This window comes from Trypanosoma brucei, chromosome 8 (genome assembly GCF_000210295.1).
Source record: "Trypanosoma brucei gambiense DAL972 chromosome 8, complete sequence".
Taxonomy (NCBI): domain Eukaryota; phylum Euglenozoa; class Kinetoplastea; order Trypanosomatida; family Trypanosomatidae; genus Trypanosoma; species Trypanosoma brucei.
This window is the reverse complement of record NC_026741.1, coordinates 1,957,684-1,980,211: the sequence shown is the minus strand read 5'-3', so window position 1 is coordinate 1,980,211 and position 22,528 is coordinate 1,957,684. Positions and strand designations below refer to the sequence as shown.

The 22,528-nt window shown below is 45.5% G+C and overlaps 10 protein-coding genes across 10 annotated transcripts; 1 reads left to right on the top strand and 9 right to left on the bottom strand.

The window, feature by feature from the left end:
* Positions 1 to 1,502: 1,502 nt before the first annotated feature.
* TbgDal_VIII7970 (hypothetical protein, unlikely) lies at positions 1,503 to 1,811 on the bottom strand (the record flags this gene model as incomplete). The annotated part of the gene is made up of 1 exon (XM_011777828.1): positions 1,503 to 1,811. One exon carries the CDS (start codon positions 1,809 to 1,811, stop codon positions 1,503 to 1,505), a length of 309 nt encoding a protein of 102 aa, XP_011776130.1.
* Positions 1,812 to 3,501: 1,690 nt separating this feature from the next.
* TbgDal_VIII7960 (hypothetical protein, conserved) lies at positions 3,502 to 4,179 on the bottom strand (the record flags this gene model as incomplete). Its single annotated transcript, XM_011777827.1, has 1 exon — positions 3,502 to 4,179. The coding sequence occupies one exon, from the start codon at positions 4,177 to 4,179 to the stop codon at positions 3,502 to 3,504; it is 678 nt and encodes a 225-aa protein (XP_011776129.1).
* Positions 4,180 to 5,238: 1,059 nt separating this feature from the next.
* TbgDal_VIII7950 (hypothetical protein, conserved) lies at positions 5,239 to 5,898 on the bottom strand (the record flags this gene model as incomplete). Its single annotated transcript, XM_011777826.1, has 1 exon — positions 5,239 to 5,898. One exon carries the CDS (start codon positions 5,896 to 5,898, stop codon positions 5,239 to 5,241), a length of 660 nt encoding a protein of 219 aa, XP_011776128.1.
* Positions 5,899 to 6,808: 910 nt separating this feature from the next.
* On the bottom strand, positions 6,809 to 7,186 carry TbgDal_VIII7940 (hypothetical protein, unlikely; the record flags this gene model as incomplete). Its single annotated transcript, XM_011777825.1, has 1 exon — positions 6,809 to 7,186. One exon carries the CDS (start codon positions 7,184 to 7,186, stop codon positions 6,809 to 6,811), a length of 378 nt encoding a protein of 125 aa, XP_011776127.1.
* A 1,948-nt stretch (positions 7,187 to 9,134) lies between these two features.
* TbgDal_VIII7930 (amino acid transporter, putative) lies at positions 9,135 to 10,775 on the bottom strand (the record flags this gene model as incomplete). Its single annotated transcript, XM_011777824.1, has 1 exon — positions 9,135 to 10,775. The coding sequence occupies one exon, from the start codon at positions 10,773 to 10,775 to the stop codon at positions 9,135 to 9,137; it is 1,641 nt and encodes a 546-aa protein (XP_011776126.1).
* A 548-nt stretch (positions 10,776 to 11,323) lies between these two features.
* TbgDal_VIII7920 (amino acid transporter, putative) lies at positions 11,324 to 12,724 on the bottom strand (the record flags this gene model as incomplete). The annotated part of the gene is made up of 1 exon (XM_011777823.1): positions 11,324 to 12,724. One exon carries the CDS (start codon positions 12,722 to 12,724, stop codon positions 11,324 to 11,326), a length of 1,401 nt encoding a protein of 466 aa, XP_011776125.1.
* Positions 12,725 to 14,165: 1,441 nt separating this feature from the next.
* TbgDal_VIII7910 (amino acid transporter 1, putative) lies at positions 14,166 to 15,569 on the bottom strand (the record flags this gene model as incomplete). The annotated part of the gene is made up of 1 exon (XM_011777822.1): positions 14,166 to 15,569. One exon carries the CDS (start codon positions 15,567 to 15,569, stop codon positions 14,166 to 14,168), a length of 1,404 nt encoding a protein of 467 aa, XP_011776124.1.
* A 1,091-nt stretch (positions 15,570 to 16,660) lies between these two features.
* Positions 16,661 to 18,064, bottom strand: TbgDal_VIII7900 (amino acid transporter 1, putative; the record flags this gene model as incomplete). The annotated part of the gene is made up of 1 exon (XM_011777821.1): positions 16,661 to 18,064. One exon carries the CDS (start codon positions 18,062 to 18,064, stop codon positions 16,661 to 16,663), a length of 1,404 nt encoding a protein of 467 aa, XP_011776123.1.
* A 1,162-nt stretch (positions 18,065 to 19,226) lies between these two features.
* On the bottom strand, positions 19,227 to 20,630 carry TbgDal_VIII7890 (amino acid transporter, putative; the record flags this gene model as incomplete). Its single annotated transcript, XM_011777820.1, has 1 exon — positions 19,227 to 20,630. One exon carries the CDS (start codon positions 20,628 to 20,630, stop codon positions 19,227 to 19,229), a length of 1,404 nt encoding a protein of 467 aa, XP_011776122.1.
* A 1,251-nt stretch (positions 20,631 to 21,881) lies between these two features.
* On the top strand, positions 21,882 to 22,265 carry TbgDal_VIII7880 (hypothetical protein, unlikely; the record flags this gene model as incomplete). Its single annotated transcript, XM_011777819.1, has 1 exon — positions 21,882 to 22,265. One exon carries the CDS (start codon positions 21,882 to 21,884, stop codon positions 22,263 to 22,265), a length of 384 nt encoding a protein of 127 aa, XP_011776121.1.
* Between the last annotated feature and the right edge of the window lie 263 nt (positions 22,266 to 22,528).

Genomic DNA, 22,528 nt, shown 5'->3' with positions numbered 1-22,528 from the left:
CATGCATAAGAGACCCATTGTGTCAGCAACAATAACAACAACAGCAAAAGAACGTGGGCGGCACTTTCACCCTGATTTTCTTGTATCTGCTCGGACGATCGCTTTCGTTCAGGCTCACACGGTATCCTTTTAAGTGCATATATATATTTCTTTGGGATACCCCGCCCGAACTTTTTTTGGCCGACGTGCAACAGGATCCGGCAACCACAGCGGCAGTAAGGTGGCCTACCCCACCGATGCACGTCTGAATACTTTTATAGAGAGGGAAGTCTTTTTTTATTTTGTTCGTTGCCGAAACTATTCAAGCGTTTGAGGGCAAAAGCAACACCCGGGGAAGCATTACAAACTTCCGAGATGCCCAACATAGAGAGCGACTTCACTGGCTGCGCAAACCCAACATCAAGTAGGATACACACCATTGCTATGGGGGCTTACAGCCTCCATGCCAAGTGAGCAAATGCTAATACTGAAGAATTTATCCCAACCACCACTCCACACATCGGCGGTATTCCTCTTCTCACCAGGATGATGAAAATATTTTGATTTATCCTATATGTGTTTCCGTGGAACTAATTGCAGCTGTTGTTCCCCTACGGTAGTTGAGCACGTCGAAATGTAAAGACCCTCCAAAATGGAAGGAAGGCGTATTGGGCAGTAGGTGGGATATTCTGATTTATGATGAAACAATCCAATTTACCCCATAATGCGACTTTTCCCAAGGTCCTGATCCAGGCTCTAGTGAAAGGAAGAAAAAAAAAAAACACACTCGGCTTCTGTACAACACACAAAAACCATTACAGCAAGTCTGACAGGGCGACTTCGCGTTTCCAACATTTTTCCCCCTTTGAATCTGGCGCTTTGAGGAAACACCACTTGCATGGACTCTCTGGTTTCAGCGGAGGAGACTGCTAACATCACCCATCCCGAATCACCTTGAAAGTGAAGATCTGCAAGGTCTGCATTCATTACTGCAAAAAAATGTTACGGCGACTAGCAACGACCGATAGGTTGACGTAAAACCCAACATATTGGCTCGTGCTTAAACCACTCAGCACTAGGCTTATATATGTATGTATACATATATGTGTATTGTTCCCTTTCGGCGCCGTCTTAGTTCACTTCAACATGAACATGTATGTGCGTAAACGTAGTTATTGTGTTAGGGTTGGTGTAAAAGAAGATTGATGTTGTGGCTCCCACTCCTGCTTCGCTTACTGAATAATCGTGGTCTGAGCACCGCACGTATGAAGTTCCTCCTCCTCCTCCCCTCAAAAAGTCACCGGTGTTGATCCTCTTCTTCCCCCCCTCTTTTCCAGGCAGTTCTTTACCTTAAACACTTTTACTGTCTCACGGCCTTTTCTTTTATAATGATGGTAGGGAGAGGTGGGAACGCGTGTTGGAATGAATATAAATTATCAGCACAACATGAACCCAGTTATCGACAAAACCCACAGCTCGTGTGCGTGCAAAAAGTCTCGGCAGCGACTTTCCTCAAACACTTTTTAAAAAAAAATTCTCCTTTCTTCTTTTCGTTGAGCCTGTTCCTGAACAATAAAACAAACGACGGGACACTGCGTGAGATGTATCAACCAGGAAGACGCAACACGCATGACTTTTAGCAACAACAACGAAATACCGCTAGCACCCTGTAACTCGAAACCTTCAGGATAAATTGAAAGTTTCAAACGCAGAGAAGTAGTTAGAGGGAGAAGACTTTGTTGCCTTTTCCCTCCCTTATTTTCCTTTTCCCCCCTTTTCCAAAACGCAATAACAACAACGTCCTCTTTATCACCATACACACACACACACATATATATATATATAAACACGAAAAAGCATGAGGGGAATATTATCAATCACTTCTATCTGCTTACTTCGACTCACATCAACGCCTCTACCGATGAGGTAGCACTAAATCAAGAGTGGATACATGGAAGCAGCAAAGTGAAAAAAAAAAAGAAAGAAAAGGGAGAAACGAGAAAACACCTGCCATATTTCTCTACTTTTCGTTCAAATTCACCTTTCACGTGAATATATAAACATATATATATATATATATGTATATATGTACATTTACACACGTTAATTCATAATCAAATCCTTACTTGAAAGCAAAGAAGAACACACACAGACACACACAGACACACACGAAAAGTTGTGTGAGTTGTATGAAAGCAGTACGGAAACCGCATGAAAAGTTAGCTGAAATAATATTGCAACTACACACCCGAACAAAGAAAAAAGAAACAACAACCAAACAACATACACACACCACGGAGGAAACAAAAAAAAAACGCCAATAACAACGGGGAGACAAAACTAATGCCTCAACACAACGCCATTAGCAACACGAATAATAATGGTAGTGATGATCATAATCATGGTGGTAACAATAAGGGAAGAATGAAGGGTGAGAAAAACCAGATCATAAGAAAGGAAAGAAAAAAAGAGAAGAAGGAGTAACAAGGAAGATGAGGAAATATAAAAGTAAATGAGTACATGAGGTATGTGGTGCCGATTTTGATGGTTAGGTATACGACTGATACGCATGGGCACACCGAAATAAGATTTCTTCCCAGGTACATTTTCCATACAAGGAAAACACTTTAAAAACAGGTGGGAAAAAGTGAAATACGCCGGAAATATGACATTTAAGCAAAGTGGAAGAAAATGTCGAATTTTTCTTTCTTTTTCACTTTTCCTCCCAGTGCTATTTCTTTATACTTGGTTCTTTCATTTCTTTTTTCTTCATTATATATATATATATATATATATATATATGTGTGTGTGTGTGTGTGTGTGCCGTCCCTCCATTCAATTACAGGGCGACAAATAAATCAATTCGTCGACGTATAGCAATACCGTAGCCCTAGATATTGGGTAATTACCCATTACGCCTTTCTCTGTAATATTAATATTAATAATAAGAGTCCACAATATAAAAAAAAAACACAAACGAACACTACAGGAAGAGAAGGAAAGGGAGAAAACAAAACAAAACGAAAGGAAGTACTCGACAGAAGAATGATGAGTGGGGATGGTAATGAGGAGGAAGTGTATATGTGTGTGTGTGTTGGGAGATCAACAAATAAAGAGAGGAATATGAAACTTCCTCACCTTTATTCCTCCTTCCATTGTTTCCACCTCACCATATCAAGCAGTTAAAATATACCGCAATTTTTCATCCACTTTGGGTCCCAACAGGTGGCCGGACGCACGTTTGCATTTTTGTTACTGATTTCCCCCTTTCTTCTTTTCCTTGGTTTTGTGGCGCACACATTGCTTAGTCACTCCCTCTCTTAATTCTTTAAAAATATTAGAATCATTTTCCTCTCCTCCCACTTTCTCCTTTTCTTTCCATATATTTCAAAGGAGTACAAGCTAGACGGTGCTCCAAACGAGCGACTACAGGGAAGCGCGCCCGCACGTAGTGTGTGTGCATAGGATGGAAGAGAAGCGGAAGGTTACGCTTTTTCCCCTGTTTTGTCTAAATGTCTCATTTTATCGGGAAGCGACCAGACTTCTCCCTACCCCAACAGCGTTCATGACGTGGCGAACGCATTTATTAGCTGGGTTCGTTGCATACTGTGCTGCTTTCCCATACACTTCATCTGCATCAGTTTTCATATCTTTCCTTTGATTGGCCTCCTCGAGTTTTATGAGACGCTCCATCAGTTCCTCCACTTGTTTGCAATGCGCTTCATTGGGTACCGGCTCCGCCCTTCGGGCGTGCTGCAATTTCTCGAGGAGCTCCATCAACGCAGGACCTGGCGGGGAATCGGGTGCTTGACCACTTGCGCGCGTCTGCTGCACTACTTGTGAAATGGTGGCACGCCGACCATTTGCCGTCGTAATGAAATACGGCCTACCGCGGGTGGAGCGTAATTCCCTGTCCGCGAGAACTTCCGTCACACCCACTGTGGAAGTTAAGGTAATCCCCTCACATACATAGTTATCAGCTAAAAGGAGGTCAACGGCGTGGCGTATCAAACGGTGGCGCAACTGCTCACCAGTGAGATTAAGTGCCGCTGGGTCGAGCTGCACGTTCTGCCGTGCCCTCGCATTCCGAAGACGCCTCCTCTCGATGACTATAATGCATATCATAATTATTATGAACGCCGAAAGCAGTGCGGCGATGCCCACTATGACTTGAAACGTTATTCCCTTATTTGTCGCCATTGCTGTCGCCCAAGAATTTCTCGACTAGTGGCCTGTGAAGGGAATGTTCGTCCTTCTGTTCACTGGGGCGATCCCGAGCTGAAATGTATAATTTTCTCCTGACGTGTGTGCAACGGTGTGCCGACCAGCCACCGCTTATGCCGATGGGGAAATTACAGATTGACACACGGATTGCGCAATGCGGGCGCGAACGACACACCTCAGGGGTATGCGTATATATATTATATATATATATGTGTGTGTACCTATCAACTGAAAGGTATGAGGGCGATAAGCACGTATAAGCACATGGGAGATCAACGGCAAACAATGAAAAAAGAAATTTATACATGGTTGTGCATCGAAATGGGTAATTGTATGGAGTAAGGGGAAAAAGTGAAAGAAAGGAGGTGACTGACACAATAAAAAAAAGAGAGGGTCCTTCACACTTTTCGTGTATAATTAAAGGAGAAAAAAGAAAAGACAATAACGTCTAAAAAACACAAAAATATGAACGCAGAGAGGAGAAAGTAAAATAAAATAAAAAAGTGGTAGTAACAATCAAACAAATAAGGAAATATTCATAGCCCAATTTATAGCCCCCGAAGCACTGCACTCCTTCTACTTTAAAAGGGGAAAAGAAGCCGAGAATGACGTTATTAATGACACGATTGCACAATAATCACATGACAAATTTGAGCAAAACCGGGCGGTAGAAACAGTAAAATAAATAACAAGGAGCAACTATCGCTACGGGGAACAAAGACATGTGAGGGTAAATCAATGGAGACAAAAAAAAGATGGGTAGAAGTTTCAGTAAAACAACAACGAAGTAGTCACCTCCAGAGAAAGCTCCAAAAAATAATGTGTGACAACAACTAAGGAGATAACCAATTGAAATACGGCACCCGAAGCCTATTTCCTTGCTCCTCAACTTTTTTTTCCTAACGGAGGATTAAAGTCACATGTCCCTTTTACACATTCCCTTGAATTGTGCCGGAACACATACACTCGAAATGATTAGAGGCGCGCCGTCGCTCCCCCACTTTCTACTTTTTTCATATAAACACTGCCACCACTTCACCAACAGTTGTTCCCAACGTACCAAATAGAACTGTTGGCCGGATTTATGGTGTACTCAACTGGCTTCCCATATGTCTCATCTGCAGCTGAGGGCTTTTCAAGACCCTTCGCGTCCCCCTCCAACTTCACTAAGCGCACCACCAGCTCTTCCACTGGTGTGTGTATCGGCCCACTGAAGGGCTGTGATTCATTTTCACGCTGCATCTGCTGCTGTAGCTTCTCAAGGAGCTCCATGAGCACAGGACCAGGTGGAGCATCGGGTGCTTGGCCATTTGCTCGCGCCCGCTGCACTACACGACTTATGCTCATGCGACTACCGTCCGCCACGGTGACTAAATTTGGCCTCCGTCGAGGCCTATTCGGACGTAACTCCCTATCCACAGGCACCTCCGTAGTCCCCACCATGGAAGCTAAGGCGATTCCTTCAGTCACGTAGCCGTTGGCGAGAAGGAGCTCGATGGCCTGTCGCGTCAGTTTTCTGCGCATATGGTCCGTGGTGTTACGTCTGGTGACTTCCAAATGCTCTCTTTCCCGTGACCTCGCATTCGCAAGGCGGCGCTGCCGCCTGCTCGAAACTACGTACTCAATTGTTATCGTAAGTAGGCAAAAGAATAGAACACTAAAAGAAACCACGTTGATTATGTGCGTGGTTTCCATGTCCCCTTGGCCCCACCTCCTTCCTTTTTGACCTTTGTTTTACAACTCTCACAAGTTCCTCTGCTTGATGGCCAGCGAAGGGAATTGTCGTCACGCTGAGCAACGAGTATGATGCCTTTGTGAGCGGACACACGGCTTGCGCAATGCGGGCGCGAACGACACACCTCAGGGATATGCGTAAAAAAATATATATATATATGTGTGTGTGTGCGCGTACTTATCAACTGAAAGATATGAAGGTAAGAGACGCATGTGGATGTACGAGTAGTCCGCGGCAGCGAGCATACGTGTTCGAGGAAGAAGAGGGAAACCATGTTAGCAGTGACAGAGCCAGTGCTGCAAAAGCCTATGCGGCCAACGACCACCGACACACCAGCATTAAGAGTATTGTATCATGAAGGTCATCAGCAGTGGCAGTCAACCCACCCAGTGACGTGGACCACCCCCCATTGAATGTCATTATTGTCATCGTTACTATTATTTTTCCTCTCCAACCTCTAACAAGTCCTTCATCTGTAGCGGATTTGCGCAGACAAAGTGTATGATAATAATACAAAATAATAATGTCACAAATAAACATTCAACTGCAACAAAGATACTATTAAAATATACATATCCTACACCTTTAGGATACACATATAACATACCTGTGCTAAAAGGAAGCGGAAACACGCCGTGCAACAATGTGAGATCGGCCCAAAGCTTAGGGTGGGCAAAGTTTATTGCATACGCAATCTCCCTCAAAAGGACAGCACGATGTGTTCCATACGGCAACAAGTTGCTACGACCTATTCACCCGCACTTCCCACTCCACACTGACTTATGCAACTAAATGCGTTCCGCACGCCTCCTGCAGCTGTCGCCGTTTTTTTTTTTTGCACCCTTCATCCGAATCTATCTTTAGCTCCTGTCAAGACGCACTTGAGGCTCGGGGGATGTACTTTGCATGAGAGTAGACGACCTCCGGTCCGTCCGGTGCGCGTTCTAAGGGATTTACTGGCCTATTTCCCGTGTCACTTCCACTTGGTCTCGATGACAGAGGGATCTCCCGGTGCCATGCTAAAGGAATCGCCAGCAACACACCTGGTTCTGACAGTGGTGGTGCGCTTTCCATTGGCTGAACCACAGGAATATTGGCTCTGTTGGTGATGTCCCAACTAGGCTCCGTGTGCTGTTGGCGTCCGTCGTTTCGCGGATTTGATCGGTGACGTGTCAACAAAACGCGCGTGACGACATACAGCAAGGCAAATACAAGCAGTGCCAGCACGGCGAACTTCACTCCTCCCATATGAGTTCGGGAACCAGTGGTTTTTTACGATGGAAAGAAAAAGAAAGGAAAACAAAGAACTATGACGCCTTAACGAACAATAAATGGGAGGTCAACCCACACCACTAGATAGAGATGTACTTCTGCACGCCTACGCACGCAGACGAAAGAAAGAACGTTGTGTGCGCCACTTTGATTTATTCAGGGATACATGCTACTGGGGGAGGAACAAGGCAAAAGACAAGGGGGAGAAAGAAACTTACCACCAAAAGTCGTTAGGCCCTGCCGATCCACAGGATCGATCGAACCACAAATACGCCCATTCAAGCGCACATAGGGATTGATAAAACACCGACACACTTAAAACATTTATGAACTTATACAAGCATCAGAAAAATGAAGTCCACAAAACCGTTCCCACTTTCGGGGCTTTAGTGGGAAATCTTCGCACAGCCTTCTTTCCACTTGATTTCGCCTATTCGCCGAGGGGAAAGAGCAACAAAGGTCTACTTCCCTCCCTACCTGAGGCGCACATTCAGGATACGTCCCCTCCGCACGTAGTGCAGCGGCTCCAGAGCGCAGCAGTAAAACTTCAGTACTTCGCGCAGATTCGACTTACTGCTTTCAGAGCCAACACATAGGACGGCGCTAAACAGTAATGGTAATGGGGTACACCCATTAGACCGATGCGCCCTTCGTCAGCAGCAGATTATTTGGCTCTCGTGCATCACGAACAGTAGTGCGTGCGTTAACCCTTCCTCTTCCCCATTGTCGCGACACCCCATGAGCTGACGGGTGCCATCTTCCGAGTCCAAGAGACATTACAAGAGACGAGAGTAGATGCATTCGGTTCGGCGTGAAGTGCCGAAGAAACATCCACTTGTGATTGTTTGTTAGAACACATGACTATCCTTAGTTTTCAACCTTATGAAGGAAGGCTCTGTGTATTTGTACATCCAGCTAATAACTGTCTACTGCCATGCAGCCGCGGCAAGGAACAAAACAAAGAACGTACCAGACACCATTTTCCAGGAGTTGCGCGGCCGCGTTCATGATTCAGGGCAAACACAATGCATACATATCAGCCCTGGAGACGCAATGGGAAACAGACCACAGTGGTGTTCAACGGGTACATGGATTTGTAACATATATGCATACTGCCAACTTTGCTTGTAGCTCCGATATTGGTACAATCATCAAACGCCAACAGGTAACCTGCTGAAAAGAAGGAACTAAGGGATGTCCGGGTCACCCATCGCTAACATTTGTGCTGCAACAGAGAGCGTAAAGAATATGAGGAGGAAGGAAAGCAAAGGGAGAGTAGATGAAGAAGATCAAGAACGAATCCTAGGGAAACAACGATCAGCATGCTCAGATGATCCTTCTCTGACAATATGCACGCACGTTTTATAGCTTCCCGGAACATCCCTAGTCGGGTGCTGTGTTAGTGGGATTAAGTTACAACAACAAAAAACAGTGAAGTTAACGGAGCGAGAAGCGCCACCATTCATATGCACCCGAGTGGTGTGCAACTCGAAGAGTGACTTACTCGGAGACTCACTAAGCAATGAAAAGAAACCAAAACCCAAGAGACATCGACGCTTTTCTCCCTTATTACTGACGTCGCTCCGAAAGGAGTTAAAACACACACAAAAAGGCTGCTACCGCTGAAAAGATTGGCTATATCAATAAAATATTAAATGAGACAGTAATGGATAATTGCACCACAGCCTGTATCCCTGCGTCTTTACACTATCTCCCTCTGGTTGGGCCGGAGGTACACGTTTTCGAGTGAGCATACCGGAAGAGGAGTAAATCCAATAATGATAATACGTACGCATTAAAACATAATAAAAGGGGAGGAAAACATCTCACGAGCCCAATAGGGCTTTAGAGAGCATATGCCCAATGATATTTGCTCGACACGGGGCATGTATGGAGAAGGACGAGTGACGCCCCACTTCTATCGTTACCACTCCACTGCGACACTGTACACGGTAGCGCCTGTACCAAATACGCATAATGCCACCCCTGCAAACAGCACTGCATATGTCGCAAGGTAGTGGCACCATCCAACCGTCTTCAGGGACCAGCCCCCGCCATACATGATGAATAGCGAAGGGAGGATGAAGGCAAGAAAGCCTCCACAAACAGCCCCAACGAAGCCAAACACCGTGTTTATGGTTGGGATGAAGAGACCGCACAATAAGATAACCGCAGAGAGGGAGATCACAAAAACGCAATGCTTCCAGAAGGCGACCTCGTCGGCATCCCACCCAACAAAACTATACAGTGCATTACGACAAGCCATTGCCAGCAATGCATATGACGCACACAGCTTGACGAGCACACCAACGAAACCGACCATAATTGCAGGTTCATTCACTGGGTCATACATCAGAAGCACAGATCCAGTAACAGCCCCACCAAAATCCAGGTAACCAAAGAAGGCTGCGAAAATGCACAGCACGAAGCATACGGCCATGGCGATGGCTGTGTAGGCTGTAAACCTGTGCACGTTGGGTTGCGGCATGCCCAAGTATACTTCGAACGAATTCGCTTGGCAGAGAAAAGCGAACATGAAGACGCCCGGACCTTCCACTGCTTTATTTCCTGTGCCAAAGAGGTGAATGCCTTCATCACCTGGGGCACCAGTCAAATGCACTTTTTTGATGTTGTCGGGTAACCCATTCATGTACGAATGCACCACGATAACGACAACAAGGTAGCAGATGGATGTAATTCCTATGGTTGATATGTAGCGGAGTGTGTTTACGCTGCGGGGTATTACAAGTGGGAGCATGAAACATAGCCAGATGATGGACGTTAGCAATCGGTTGCCTGACTTCTGCTTCAGGAAATCTGGAGCGTTGGTACCCTTTAGAATGGCACTCAGGATATCACCCACGGCAATGATAAACGCCACGCAGGCGCCAAAGGTATTGAGCGCACGCAGCACGCCAGTAAGGTAAGCGGACCATGGACCCAGCAGCGCCCTCGACATGCCTTCGTAGGACTTTAGACCGTGCCTTTCTATCTGCGTGGCGAGGCAGTAGAGCGAGTATATGGAAAGAAAAACAATAACTGTAGGATACACAAACATCATCACCAGACCGCTGCTATTAGCTGCTGCGGGAAGACCGAGGATGCCGGCACCGATGCACATGGCAGCGAGATTGAACACCGTGGAGACCAAACCACCCGGCGGTATCACTTTTTTGACGCACTCCATGAATGGCTGCGAACGTTCCCCCCCCGAAGCGGTCAATTGGTCTCTGTCATTGTTTTCACCAACCTTGTCACCTGTTGCCTCCGATGATCCATGTGGGATTGAGGAACCTGTTGCCGCACCCTCAGTGGCCCCCGCCTCAACGGAGTCTGGTGGGTTCGTGAGCCTCCAGGAATCAGGCGCAGTGGTTCCGTCAGGATGCATAAGAGGCGCTGTCTGTCCTGCTTTTGTGCCTTTGGAAAGTCTAGAAGAAATTGGGGAGAAAAGGTACAGCGAATGGGACTGAGGGAGATGCCCACGCAATGTGAACGAAGTCGACTGTCCTGGTGTTAAGAACCAAAGAGCCAGGGACGGAGTGATGATACGAAGAAGTTTAAACATGTGATCAGACAACCCAAATTTACCTTTTCTCGGAATAAAAAAAAATAATTGCAACAATACAACTAGTTTACATCATACAACAGGATTAACCCCACGCTAAAATAATAATTGACATAACAAAAACAGTAAGAAAAAAAATAGATAATGAAATATCGGTCGAAGAACAGCGTGCGAGAACTGGAGACAGATGGCGTTGTCCCAGCCACCCACTCTACAGATGCCACGCATAGACTAAACGAAGATATGTTGGAGCGCGTTGCCAACTAGGGAAAAAACATCAACCGACCTGGGTTGAAGCGATTCAGTTGGGGTTGGGGACTATACTGTCAGAAACAGCAGAAAAACAAAATATGTGTTGTTATATTTTTGAGTAGTGAAGCGGAAAGAGAAGTCGCTTAGTCATTCACTTCCGTGTTATTAGTAACGTTTACGCTCAGTGTCATTGCTATAATAGTGATGATAATATTATTTTACAGCACTTATAGTACTGTTCATGCCTCGATAAACCCGTTAAAACGATACATTCCGATATGCTACACATAAACCAATTAACCAGTCGCAGTTCCCCAGATGGTCGCTCCCGTACCAAATACAATGGCAATAACACCTGTAAGTAATACAGCGTATGTAGTAAGATAATAAAACGGACCCACCTTCTGCCACGTAAAGCCACCGGAATACATCACCAATAAGGAAGGAAGAATGAAACCCAGCGATCCACCAGAGATGGAACCAGCGAATCCCAGCACAGTTGTGATTTTTGGGATGAATAAGCCACACAACAACATGACGACAGAGAGAGTAACAACGGCAATGCAATGCTTCCAGAAGGCAACCTTGTCGGCATCCCATCCCACGACATCATACAGTGCATTGCGGCAAGCCATAGCGAGAATAGCGTATGATACGCATAGCTTGACGAGCACACCAACGAAACCGACCATAATTGCAGGTTCATTCACTAGGTCATACATCAGAAGCACAGAGCCAGTAACAGCACGACCAAAGTCCATGTAACCAAAGAAGGCTGTCATTACGTACAATGTGAAGCAGATACCCAATGCAATTGCAGATGCAATTACGAACCTTCCCACGGAACGGTTTGTCATGTTCTCATAAACTTCAAGTGCGACAACTTGGCACACATATGCGAACATTATCACCCCAAGACCTTCGATGGCTCTGTTCCCACTGTTAAACAATATAATCTCAGCATTGTCATCCTTTCCCACACTGACGTTCTTGATATTTTCCGGTAACCCATTCATGCATGAGTGCACTACAATGGCGATGACGAGGTACACCATGAAACTGACGGCGATGGTTGAAACATAACGTAGGGAGTCAATGTGCCGAGGTATTACAAGTGGAAGCATGAAGCATAACCACATGCCAATTGTAAGCAGGCGGTTGCCTGACTTCTGCTTCAGGAAATCCGGAGCGTTGGTACCCTTTAAGGTAGCACTCAGGATATCACCCACAGAAATCACATATGCCACACATGCACTAAAGCCATGGAAAGCACGAACCACAGCTACGTAGTACTCTCCCCAGCGACCCAGCAGGACACGGGCAACTCCTTCGTACGTGTACACATTAGTCTTATCAGCAACCACTGCGAGATTGTGCATTGTAAACACAGACATTGCCGTAATGATAATAAGATAAATCATCGCCATCACAAGCCCACTGCTGTTGGCGGCAGAAGGCAAGCCAATGATACCGGCACCAACAGATGAAGCGGCAATGTTGAAGGCGCTTGCGGCGATACCTCCCGGTGGGATGATAGTTGCCATAAATAAACTCACCCTGGCAAAGAAACCACCACTATTCTTTAGTTCATTTTGGGAAAGGGGTGCCTCAGGATTTGGGTTCACAACTTCTGCGCTGCCATGATCATCCTGAGGATAAGTGGCTGAGTTGGGTGGTTGGGCATTGATGCTGGTCATTTTCTTCTGGTGGTTAAGTGTCTTTGAGGTTATACACTTGATGGATATAGAAAATATGAGGTAGGGGGAAAGTAATAATGTTAAGGGGAACAAAACGGCTTAGCGAGTGGAGAAGTAGCATCGGAGTGTTACACATACACATAAGGGTTAACTGCCTAGAGACGTTACTTGCTACGGTGGCAGTGCAGACGCATCTTAGGGAATAGCGGCCAGCGTTCTTGGCATCGTTGTTAACTCATCCCACACTCTGAAACTTGCCACAGCCATAGTACTATGGAACGCTCACTCCGAGCACATAATGGTGCTAGTACAATTACCAAATGCAGTTAATAACAGAGCAATTAGCCTTTCCGCGTGATCTGCATCATTGGAATCACTTGCATGCTCATGCTCCACTGTGTTAGCAAATCTGATAGTGCCCCTGTTCCATTAGTGTTATTTGGTTTGCACAACGTGGTAGCATGTATCAAGAATCCTTTATGTACATCTTAAGCAAGAAGAAAGAGACGAAAGAGATACTATGCGACAGAAGCTTACAACAACTACCTTTGTGAGCAGCTGCTAATGTTTCTGTAGTATATTAGGGAGCATACAACAAAATATGTAGAAAATAATTACCCACCGGCCCTACAAGCGCTTTTCGTTAAGCAGTTGTACTTCACGCACAACCATTAAAAAAATAAAATAATACGGATAGGGAGGGCGTTACAAAGAAAAAATAGTGTACGAAGGATGGAAAGAAAGTAAATATAACACAATGTCCCCTCTTCGCACTTGCAATTCCCTTCCTAAATGGAGAAACACTCGTATCGACACGAACAAAGGAAATAATTGACAAAATAAAATAACGTTTTGGAGAGGGGAACCGCGCTTGAAATACGTGTTGGAACGGATAAATGAGAGAAGGTATACGATTTGTCGGTGAGAGAAACGTTAAATTAATTTTCTTCGTTTTTTAAACACTTAAGCACACTTTTATTCCTGCATTGCACAGGTATCACATTTCTAACCTGCCGTTTTCGGGTAACAATTCACATGTGCGACTGGCCTCTTGCTGTAGAATGCATTCCTGTGCGCAGAACCTACGCTAATCATCCCACAGTAACTGCCCAAATGGTAGCACCTGTGCCAAATACGGCTGCGATAACACCTGTGATCAGTAGAACATAAGTGGAAATGTAATAAAAGGGACCAACCTTTTGCCACGTAAAGCCACCAGAATACATGAAGAATAGCGCAGGAAGAATGAAACCCAACAATCCACCAGAGATGGAACCAGCGAACCCAAGAACTGTGTTGATCTTTGGGATGAATAAGCCACACAGCAACATGACGATAGAGAGAGTAACAACGGCAATGCAATGCTTCCAGAAGGCAACCTTGTCGGCATCCCATCCCACGACATCATACGATACATTCCGATATGCTACACATAAGCCAACTAACCAGTGAAAGTTCCCCAGATAGCGCACCCCGTGCCAAATACAATGGCAATAACACCTGTAAGTAATACAGCGTATGTAGTAAGATAATAAAACGGACCCACCTTTTGCCACGTAAAGCCACCGGAATACATCACCAATAAGGAAGGAAGAATGAAACCCAGCGATCCACCAGAGATGGAACCAGCGAACCCAAGAACTGTGTTGATCTTTGGGATGAATAAGCCACACAGCAACATGACGACAGAGAGAGTAACGACGGCAATGCAATGCTTCCAGAAGGCAACCTCTCTGAAGTCCCACCCGATGACATCATACAGCGCATTGCGGCAAGCCAATCCCAAAAGTGCATACGATACGCATAGCTTGACGAGCACACCAACGAAACCGACCATAATTGCAGGTTCATTCACTGGGTCATACATCAGAAGCACAGATCCAGTAACAGCACGACCAAAATCCAGGTAACCAAAAAAGGATGTCATTACGTACAATGTGAAGCAGATACCCAATGCAATTGCAGATGCAATTACGAACCTTCCCACGGACCGGTTTGTCATGTTCTCATAAACTTCAAGTGCGACAACCTGAAAAAGATAGGCAAACATTATCACCCCAAGACCTTCGATGGCTCTGTTCCCACTGTTAAACAATATAATCTCAGCATTGTCATTCTTTCCCACACTGACGTTCTTGATATTTTCCGGTAACCCATTCATGCATGAATGCACCACCACTACAACCACAGTATAAATCATGAGGATGAACGCGATGGTTGAAATGTGACGTAGGGAGTCAATGTGCCGAGGTATTACAAGTGGAAGCATGAAGCATAACCACATGAGGGATGTCAATAGCCGGTTGCCTGACTTCTGCTTCAGGAAATCAGGGGCATTGGTACCCTTTAAGGTAGCACTCAGGATATCACCCACAGAAATCACATATGCCACACATGCACTGAAACTGAAGAAGGCGCGGGTTGCAGCGGTGTAATATGCACCCCATGGACCCAGTAGTGCACGGGCAACTCCTTCGTATGTACGAATGTTTGTTCTTTCAGCGGCGACACCAAGAGCATATATGGAGAAAATAGTCATGGCGGTAATGATAATAAGATAAATCATCGCCATCACAAGCCCACTGCTGTTGGCGGCTGCTGGCAAGCCAAAAATGCCGGCACCGACGGTAGTTGATCCGATGTTGAAGGCACTTGCGGCGATACCTCCCGGTGGGATGATAGTTGCCATAAATAAACTCACCCTGGCAAAGCAACCACCACCATCTTTCCGTTCCTCTGGTTGTGGGCGTTCCACCTCAGCATTTAGGTTCACAACTTCTGCGCTGCCATGATCATCCTGAGGATAAGTGGCTGAGTTGGGTGGTTGGGCATTGATGCTGGTCATTTTCTTTTGGTGGTTAAGTGTCTTTGAGGTTACACACTTGATGGATATAGAAAATATGAGGTAGGGGGAAAGTAATAATGTTAAGGGGAACAAAACGGCTTAGCGAGTGGAGAAGTAGCATCGGAGTGTTACACATACACATAAGGGTTAACTGCCTAGAGACGTTACTTGCTACGGTGGCAGTGCAGACGCATCTTAGGGAATAGCGGCCAGCGTTCTTGGCATCGTTGTTAACTCATCCCACACTCTGAAACTTGCCACAGCCATAGTACTATGGAACGCTCACTCCGAGCACATAATGGTGCTAGTACAATTACCAAATGCAGTTAATAACAGAGCAATTAGCCTTTCCGCGTGATCTGCATCATTGGAATCACTTGCATGCTCATGCTCCACTGTGTTAGCAAATCTGATAGTGCCCCTGTTCCATTAGTGTTATTTGGTTTGCACAACGTGGTAGCATGTATCAAGAATCCTTTATGTACATCTTAAGCAAGAAGAAAGAGACGAAAGAGATACTATGCGACAGAAGCTTACAACAACTACCTTTGTGGGCAGCTGCTAATGTTTCTGTAGTATATTAGGGAGCATACAACAAAATATGTAGAAAATAATTACCCACCGGCCCTACAAGCGCTTTTCGTTAAGCAGTTGTACTTCACGCACAACCATTAAAAAAATAAAATAATACGGATAGGGAGGGCGTTACAAAGAAAAAATAGTGTACGAAGGATGGAAAGAAAGTAAATATAACACAATGTCCCCTCTTCGCACTTGCAATTCCCTTCCTAAATGGAGAAACATTCGTATCGACACGAACAAAGGAAATAATTGACAAAATAAAATAACGTTTTGGAGAGGGGAACCGTGTTTGAAATACGTGTTGGAACGGATAAATGAGAGAAGGTATACGATTTGTCGGTGAGAGAAACGTTAAATTAATTTTCTTCGTTTTTTAAACACTTAAGCACACTTTTATTCCTGCATTACACAGGTATCACATTTCTAACCTGCCGTTTTCGGGTAACAATTCACATGTGCGACTGGCCTCTTGCTGTAGAATGCATTCCTGTGCGCAGAACCTACGCTAATCATCCCACAGTAACTGCCCAAATGGTAGCACCTGTGCCAAATACGGCTGCGATAACACCTGTGATCAGTAGAACATAAGTGGAAATGTAATAAAAGGGACCAACCTTTTGCCACGTAAAGCCACCAGAATACATGAAGAATAGCGCAGGAAGAATGAAACCCAACAATCCACCAGAGATGGAACCAGCGAATCCGAATACGGTTGTGATTTTGGGGATGAATAAGCCACACAGCAACATGACGACAGAGAGAGTAACGACGGCAATGCAATGCTTCCAGAAGGCAACCTCTCTGAAGTCCCACCCGATGACATCATACAGCGCATTGCGGCAAGCCAATCCCAAAAGTGCATACGATACGCATAGCTTGACGAGCACACCAACGAAACCGACCATAATCGCTGGGTAGTTCACAGGGTCGTACTGTAGGAGCACAGAGCCGGTAACGTTGCGACCAAAATCCATGTAACCAAAGAAGGCTGTCAGTGCATAAATGGGAAGACACATACCCATCGCAATGGTGACAACCAGAACGAACTTACCCACCGAACGGTTTGTCATGTCCATATAGACCTCATACGCGGTAATATGAAAAAGATAGGAAAAGATGAACACCCCAAGACCTTCGATGGCTCTGTTCCCACTGTTAAACAATATAATCTCAGCATTGTCATCCTTTCCCACACTGACGTTCTTGATATTTTCCGGTAACCCATTCATGCATGAGTGCACCACCACTACAACCACAACATATATCATGAGGCTGAATGCGATGGTTGAAACATAACGTAGGGAGTCAATGTGCCGAGGTATTACAAGTGGAAGCATGAAGCATAACCACATGAGGGATGTCAATAGCCGGTTGCCTGACTTCTGCTTCAGGAAATCAGGGGCATTGGTACCCTTTAAGGTAGCACTCAGGATATCACCCACAGAAATCACATATGCCACACACGCACTAAAGCAGAAGAAAGTACGGGCTGCAGCAGTGCAAAATGCACCCCATGGACCCAGTAGTGCACGGGCAACTCCTTCGTATGTACGAATGTTTGTTCTTTCAGCGGCGACACCAAGAGCATATATGGAGAAAATAGTCATGGCGGTAATGATAATAAGATAAATCATCGCCATCACAAGCCCACTGCTGTTGGCGGCTGCTGGCAAGCCAAAAATGCCGGCACCAATGGTAGTTGATCCGATGTTGAAGGCACTTGCGGCGATACCTCCCGGTGGGATGATAGTTGCCATAAATAGACTCAGCCTGGCAAAGCAACCACCACCATCTTTCTGTTTTTTTGTCTGTGGGCGTTCCACCTCAGCATTCGCTTGCCCAGCTTCTGCGCTGCCATGATCATCCCGAGGATAAGTGGCTGAGTTGGGTGGTTGGGCATTGATGCTGGTCATTTTCTTTTGGTGGTTAAGTGTCTTTGTGGTTACACACTTGATGGATATAGAAAATATGAGGTAAGGGGAAAGTAATAATGTTGAGGGGAACAAAACGGCTTAGCGAGTGGAGAAGTAGCATCGGAGTGTTACACATACACATAAGGGTTAACTGCCTAGAGACGTTACTTGCCACGGTGGCAGTGCAGACGCATCTTAGGGAATAGCGGCCAGCGTTCTTGGCATCGTTGTTAACTCATCCCACACTCTGAAACTTGCCACAGCCATAGTACTATGGAACGCTCACTCCGAGCACATAATGGTGCTAGTACAATTACCAAATGCAGTTAATAACAGAGCAATTAGCCTTTCCGCGTGATCTACATTATTGGAATCACTTGCATGCTCATGCTCCACTGTGTTAGCAAATCTGATACTGCCACTGCTTACACATGTGAAACCTAAAGTCATTTGTCAAAATTATCTCTCAGCCTGTGCACTCAAGGATAATAGTTGTGCCAGGATGGCTGCGACACCAGTCTATTTTATTTGTGTACTTTCGCATACTTTTGGAGACCAGAAACAAGGGGTAAAGGATAGGGGAAGAAGATTATATAAAGTAGAGTTGAAGGAGGCACCGGCACAATGCAGACGGGGAGGAATCGGTTCGTCATCGATATGTTATTTTCTTTGATTGTTGCCATTGAGGGTATTGGCATATAATACCCATTTTTATGATGGATCGAGACGCCCTTATTGCTGTGTAGTTATTGTGGCACTTTGCAGATAATTGAAGTTACGAAAGAATTATTATATTTCGATGTTCAATGAGGCGTTTCAGCCACTCTACAGATGCCACGCATAGACTAAATGAAGATATGTTGGAGCGCATTGCCGACTAGGGAAAAAACATCAACCGACCTGGGTTGAAGCGATTCAGTTGGGGTTGGGGACTATACTGTCAGAAACAGCAGAAAAACAAAATATGTGTTGTTATATTTTTGAGTAGTGAAGCGGAAAGAGAAGTCGCTTAGTCATTCACTTCCGTGTTATTAGTAACGTTTACGCTCAGTGTCATTGCTATAATAGTGATGATAATATTATTTTACAGCACTTATAGTACTGTTCATGCCTCGATAAACCCGTTAAAACGATACATTCCGATATGCTACACATAAACCAATTAACCAGTCGCAGTTCCCCAGATGGTCGCTCCCGTACCAAATACAATGGCAATAACACCTGTAAGTAATACAGCGTATGTAGTAAGATAATAAAACGGACCCACCTTCTGCCACGTAAAGCCACCGGAATACATCACCAATAAGGCGGGAAATAGGAAACCCAGCGATCCACCAGAGATGGAACCAGCGAACCCGAGAACTGTGTTGATATTCGGGATGAATAGGCCACACAACAACATGACGACAGAGAGAGTAACAACGGCAATGCAATGCTTCCAGAAGGCAACCTTGTCGGCATCCCATCCCACGATGCTGTACAAGCCGTTGCGACAAGCCATTCCAAGCAATGCATATGACGCACATAGCTTGACGAGCACACCAACGAAACCGACCATAATTGCAGGTTCATTCACTGGGTCATACATCAGAAGCACAGAGCCAGTAACAGCACGACCAAAGTCCATGTAACCAAAGAAGGATGTCATTACGTACAATGTGAAGCAGATACCCAATGCAATTGCAGATGCAAGGACAAATCTTCGCGGAGAACGGTCTGTCATGTCCATGTATATCTCCACTGCGACGACTTGGCACACATAAGCGAACATTATCACCCCAAGACCTTCGATGGCTCTGTTCCCACTGTTAAACAATATAATCTCAGCATTGTCATCCTTTCCCACACTGACGTTCTTGATATTTTCCGGTAACCCATTCATGCATGAGTGCACTACAATAACGATGACGAGGTAGATAATGAAACTGACGGCAATGGTTGAAACGTGACGTAGGGAGTCAATGTGCCGAGGTATTACAAGTGGAAGCATGAAGCATAACCACATGAGGGATGTCAGCAGGTGGTTGCCTGACTTCTGCTTCAGGAAATCCGGAGCATTGGTACCCTTTAAGGTAGCACTCAGGATATCACCCACAGAAATCACATATGCCACACATCCACTGAAGCCATGGAAAGCACGAACTCCAGCGAGACAATATGAAGCTCCACGCCCAAGCAACTTGCCTGTTATTTCCTCGAACGTGCGAGCACTTGATTTATCAGCAGCCACTGCGAGATTGTGCATTGTAAACACAGACATTGCCGTAATGATAATAAGATAAATCATCGCCATCACAAGCCCACTGCTGTTGGCGGCAGAAGGCAAGCCTACAATGCCGGCACCAATGGTTGAAGATGCAATGTTGAAGGCGCTTGCGGCGATACCTCCCGGTGGGATGATAGTTGCCATAAATAGACTCACCTTGGCAAAGCAACCACCACCATCTTTCCGTTCCTCTGGTTGTGGGCGTTCCACCTCAGCATTTAGGTTCACAACTTCTGCGCTGCCATGATCATCCTGAGGATAAGTGGCTGAGTTGGGTGGTTGGGCATTGATGCTGGTCATTTTCTTCTGGTGGTTAAGTGTCTTTGTGGTTACACACTTGATAGATATAGAAAATATGAGGTAAGGGGGAAAGTAATAATGTTAAGGGGAAAATTGCGCACCAACACTGTTGTTTGCGCGTGTTTTGGCTTAAACTTCTCGGTTGGCACCGTGTACTTTTTCGTGGTACTAAGCGAATTGTTAAATGCCTCGACGGAACATAATAATTGGAGTGCATGTACTGTTTAGAATACCTTGGAGGCCCTGCTCTTCGGTGTTGACTGTGGAATGTATATTTGAAGTATAAGGGGTTCAACCCTTATTTCATCCGATGAGCGTGTTGTATTCAACATTTCCGGGTTGCAGATTATTCTTCTTGTTTTTTTCCCCTTGCTTGTACTCCTCTCCCCCGCACCCAATGGACTGCTTTCTGCCGACCGAGAGATGATGACACTCATCCCAATGTATGCTCAGTGGTGTTTACTTGTGTTGGTCATTTTCGTTTCTGCGGTGGTACCACCTCTCCAACGATTCATGCTTGAACTGATAGGCGCATATGTGTACATCCCACTCCGTGTGCTCTCCGGTGACCGTTCTACAACCTAATTGCTTGTACCGCGGGGGGGGGGGGGGCACTGACAGGTTACGGTGTCTAAATGGCCGTTGGGCAGCATCACACTCCGGTGAAACGTTTTGTTTTTTACGGGTAGCTCGTGAGAGTGTAAACGATGGGTACAGTGAGTACCTCGCACGTCGGTGAACAGTGCGCTCGGTTGTGCGCGGCTTTTGCGATGCATGTTGCTCATAAAAGAGAGGTTGCCAGTTAAGCGACATGTATCTTTTTACCGTCCACAACTAGCGAATGGGGGTGGACATGACCCTAAACACTGATCAATTACATTGGAACCGGCAAACATCGCACGCGAAATCAAAGTTCTTTTCTAAACCCTTGTTGTGCCTCCGTGGCTCACTGCCGTTCTACCTGAATACAAATTGTCGCCCCTACGATGATGGGTAGCAGTGCAGCTGGGCGAGCCTTCATTTTCTTTCCAACTGTCTAGGTGCCGTAACCGTCCGCAGGTGGAGTTGGGCATTGACAGGGGTCTTTGGTGTGAAAAGTTCCGTCAATATCCGTCACCGCATTGTAGAAACCTGTTATCACTGTTCACCCGCAGCATTTGGCGCGAAAATCTTCTCGAACAGCTAACCGTGCAAGCAAGAAAAGGACTGAAAATAGTGTGGTCAACCCTAAAGAACAACACCTCCATTCGCATGATGTGCCCCTCCTGCACCTTCCGGTTATTCTCGTTACCAGATCCCACAAGGTGTACAAACCTGTTTGCATGCATGGGCCCGCATGCACATAGCGGAAGCACATGTATTCACTCCCTGTCTCACTTTTTTTGGCTACCTGAGAACATAAGAAGGGGCAGAAGGGAAAAGGATATGCTTTTGCAGCGGAAGGTCCACCGAAAGGTTACTATTATCTTAACGAAGTTCAACGCAATCCATGACGTAATGAGATGTGATTCATCTTGTGACAAAGGCGCTGCCACATCTACTTTTATTGGGAAGCATATGTACAAACGGTTTCACGAGGGAGGGGTTATTCAAAACAGAACAATAACAACGACAACTAAAAAAAGGAAAAAATAGTGCCAAAGCGCAGTGCGAGCCGAGGAAGGGGGGGGGGTTGTACTTTTTGTACATATATTATATACTACAACCTGTTCGACAACGTGCATCCAGGACTGATGCAAGCAAAAAAAAAATATACCAAGAACAAACGCTACATTCGTATTTAAACAAATGGGAGGGACAGATCTAACTTACTGGAAACACTTGGGAGTAGGTTACGTTTCCCAATGGTGGTATAAATTCTTTTTGTTACAAGAAAGGATAGCTGCAGTCTCTTTATA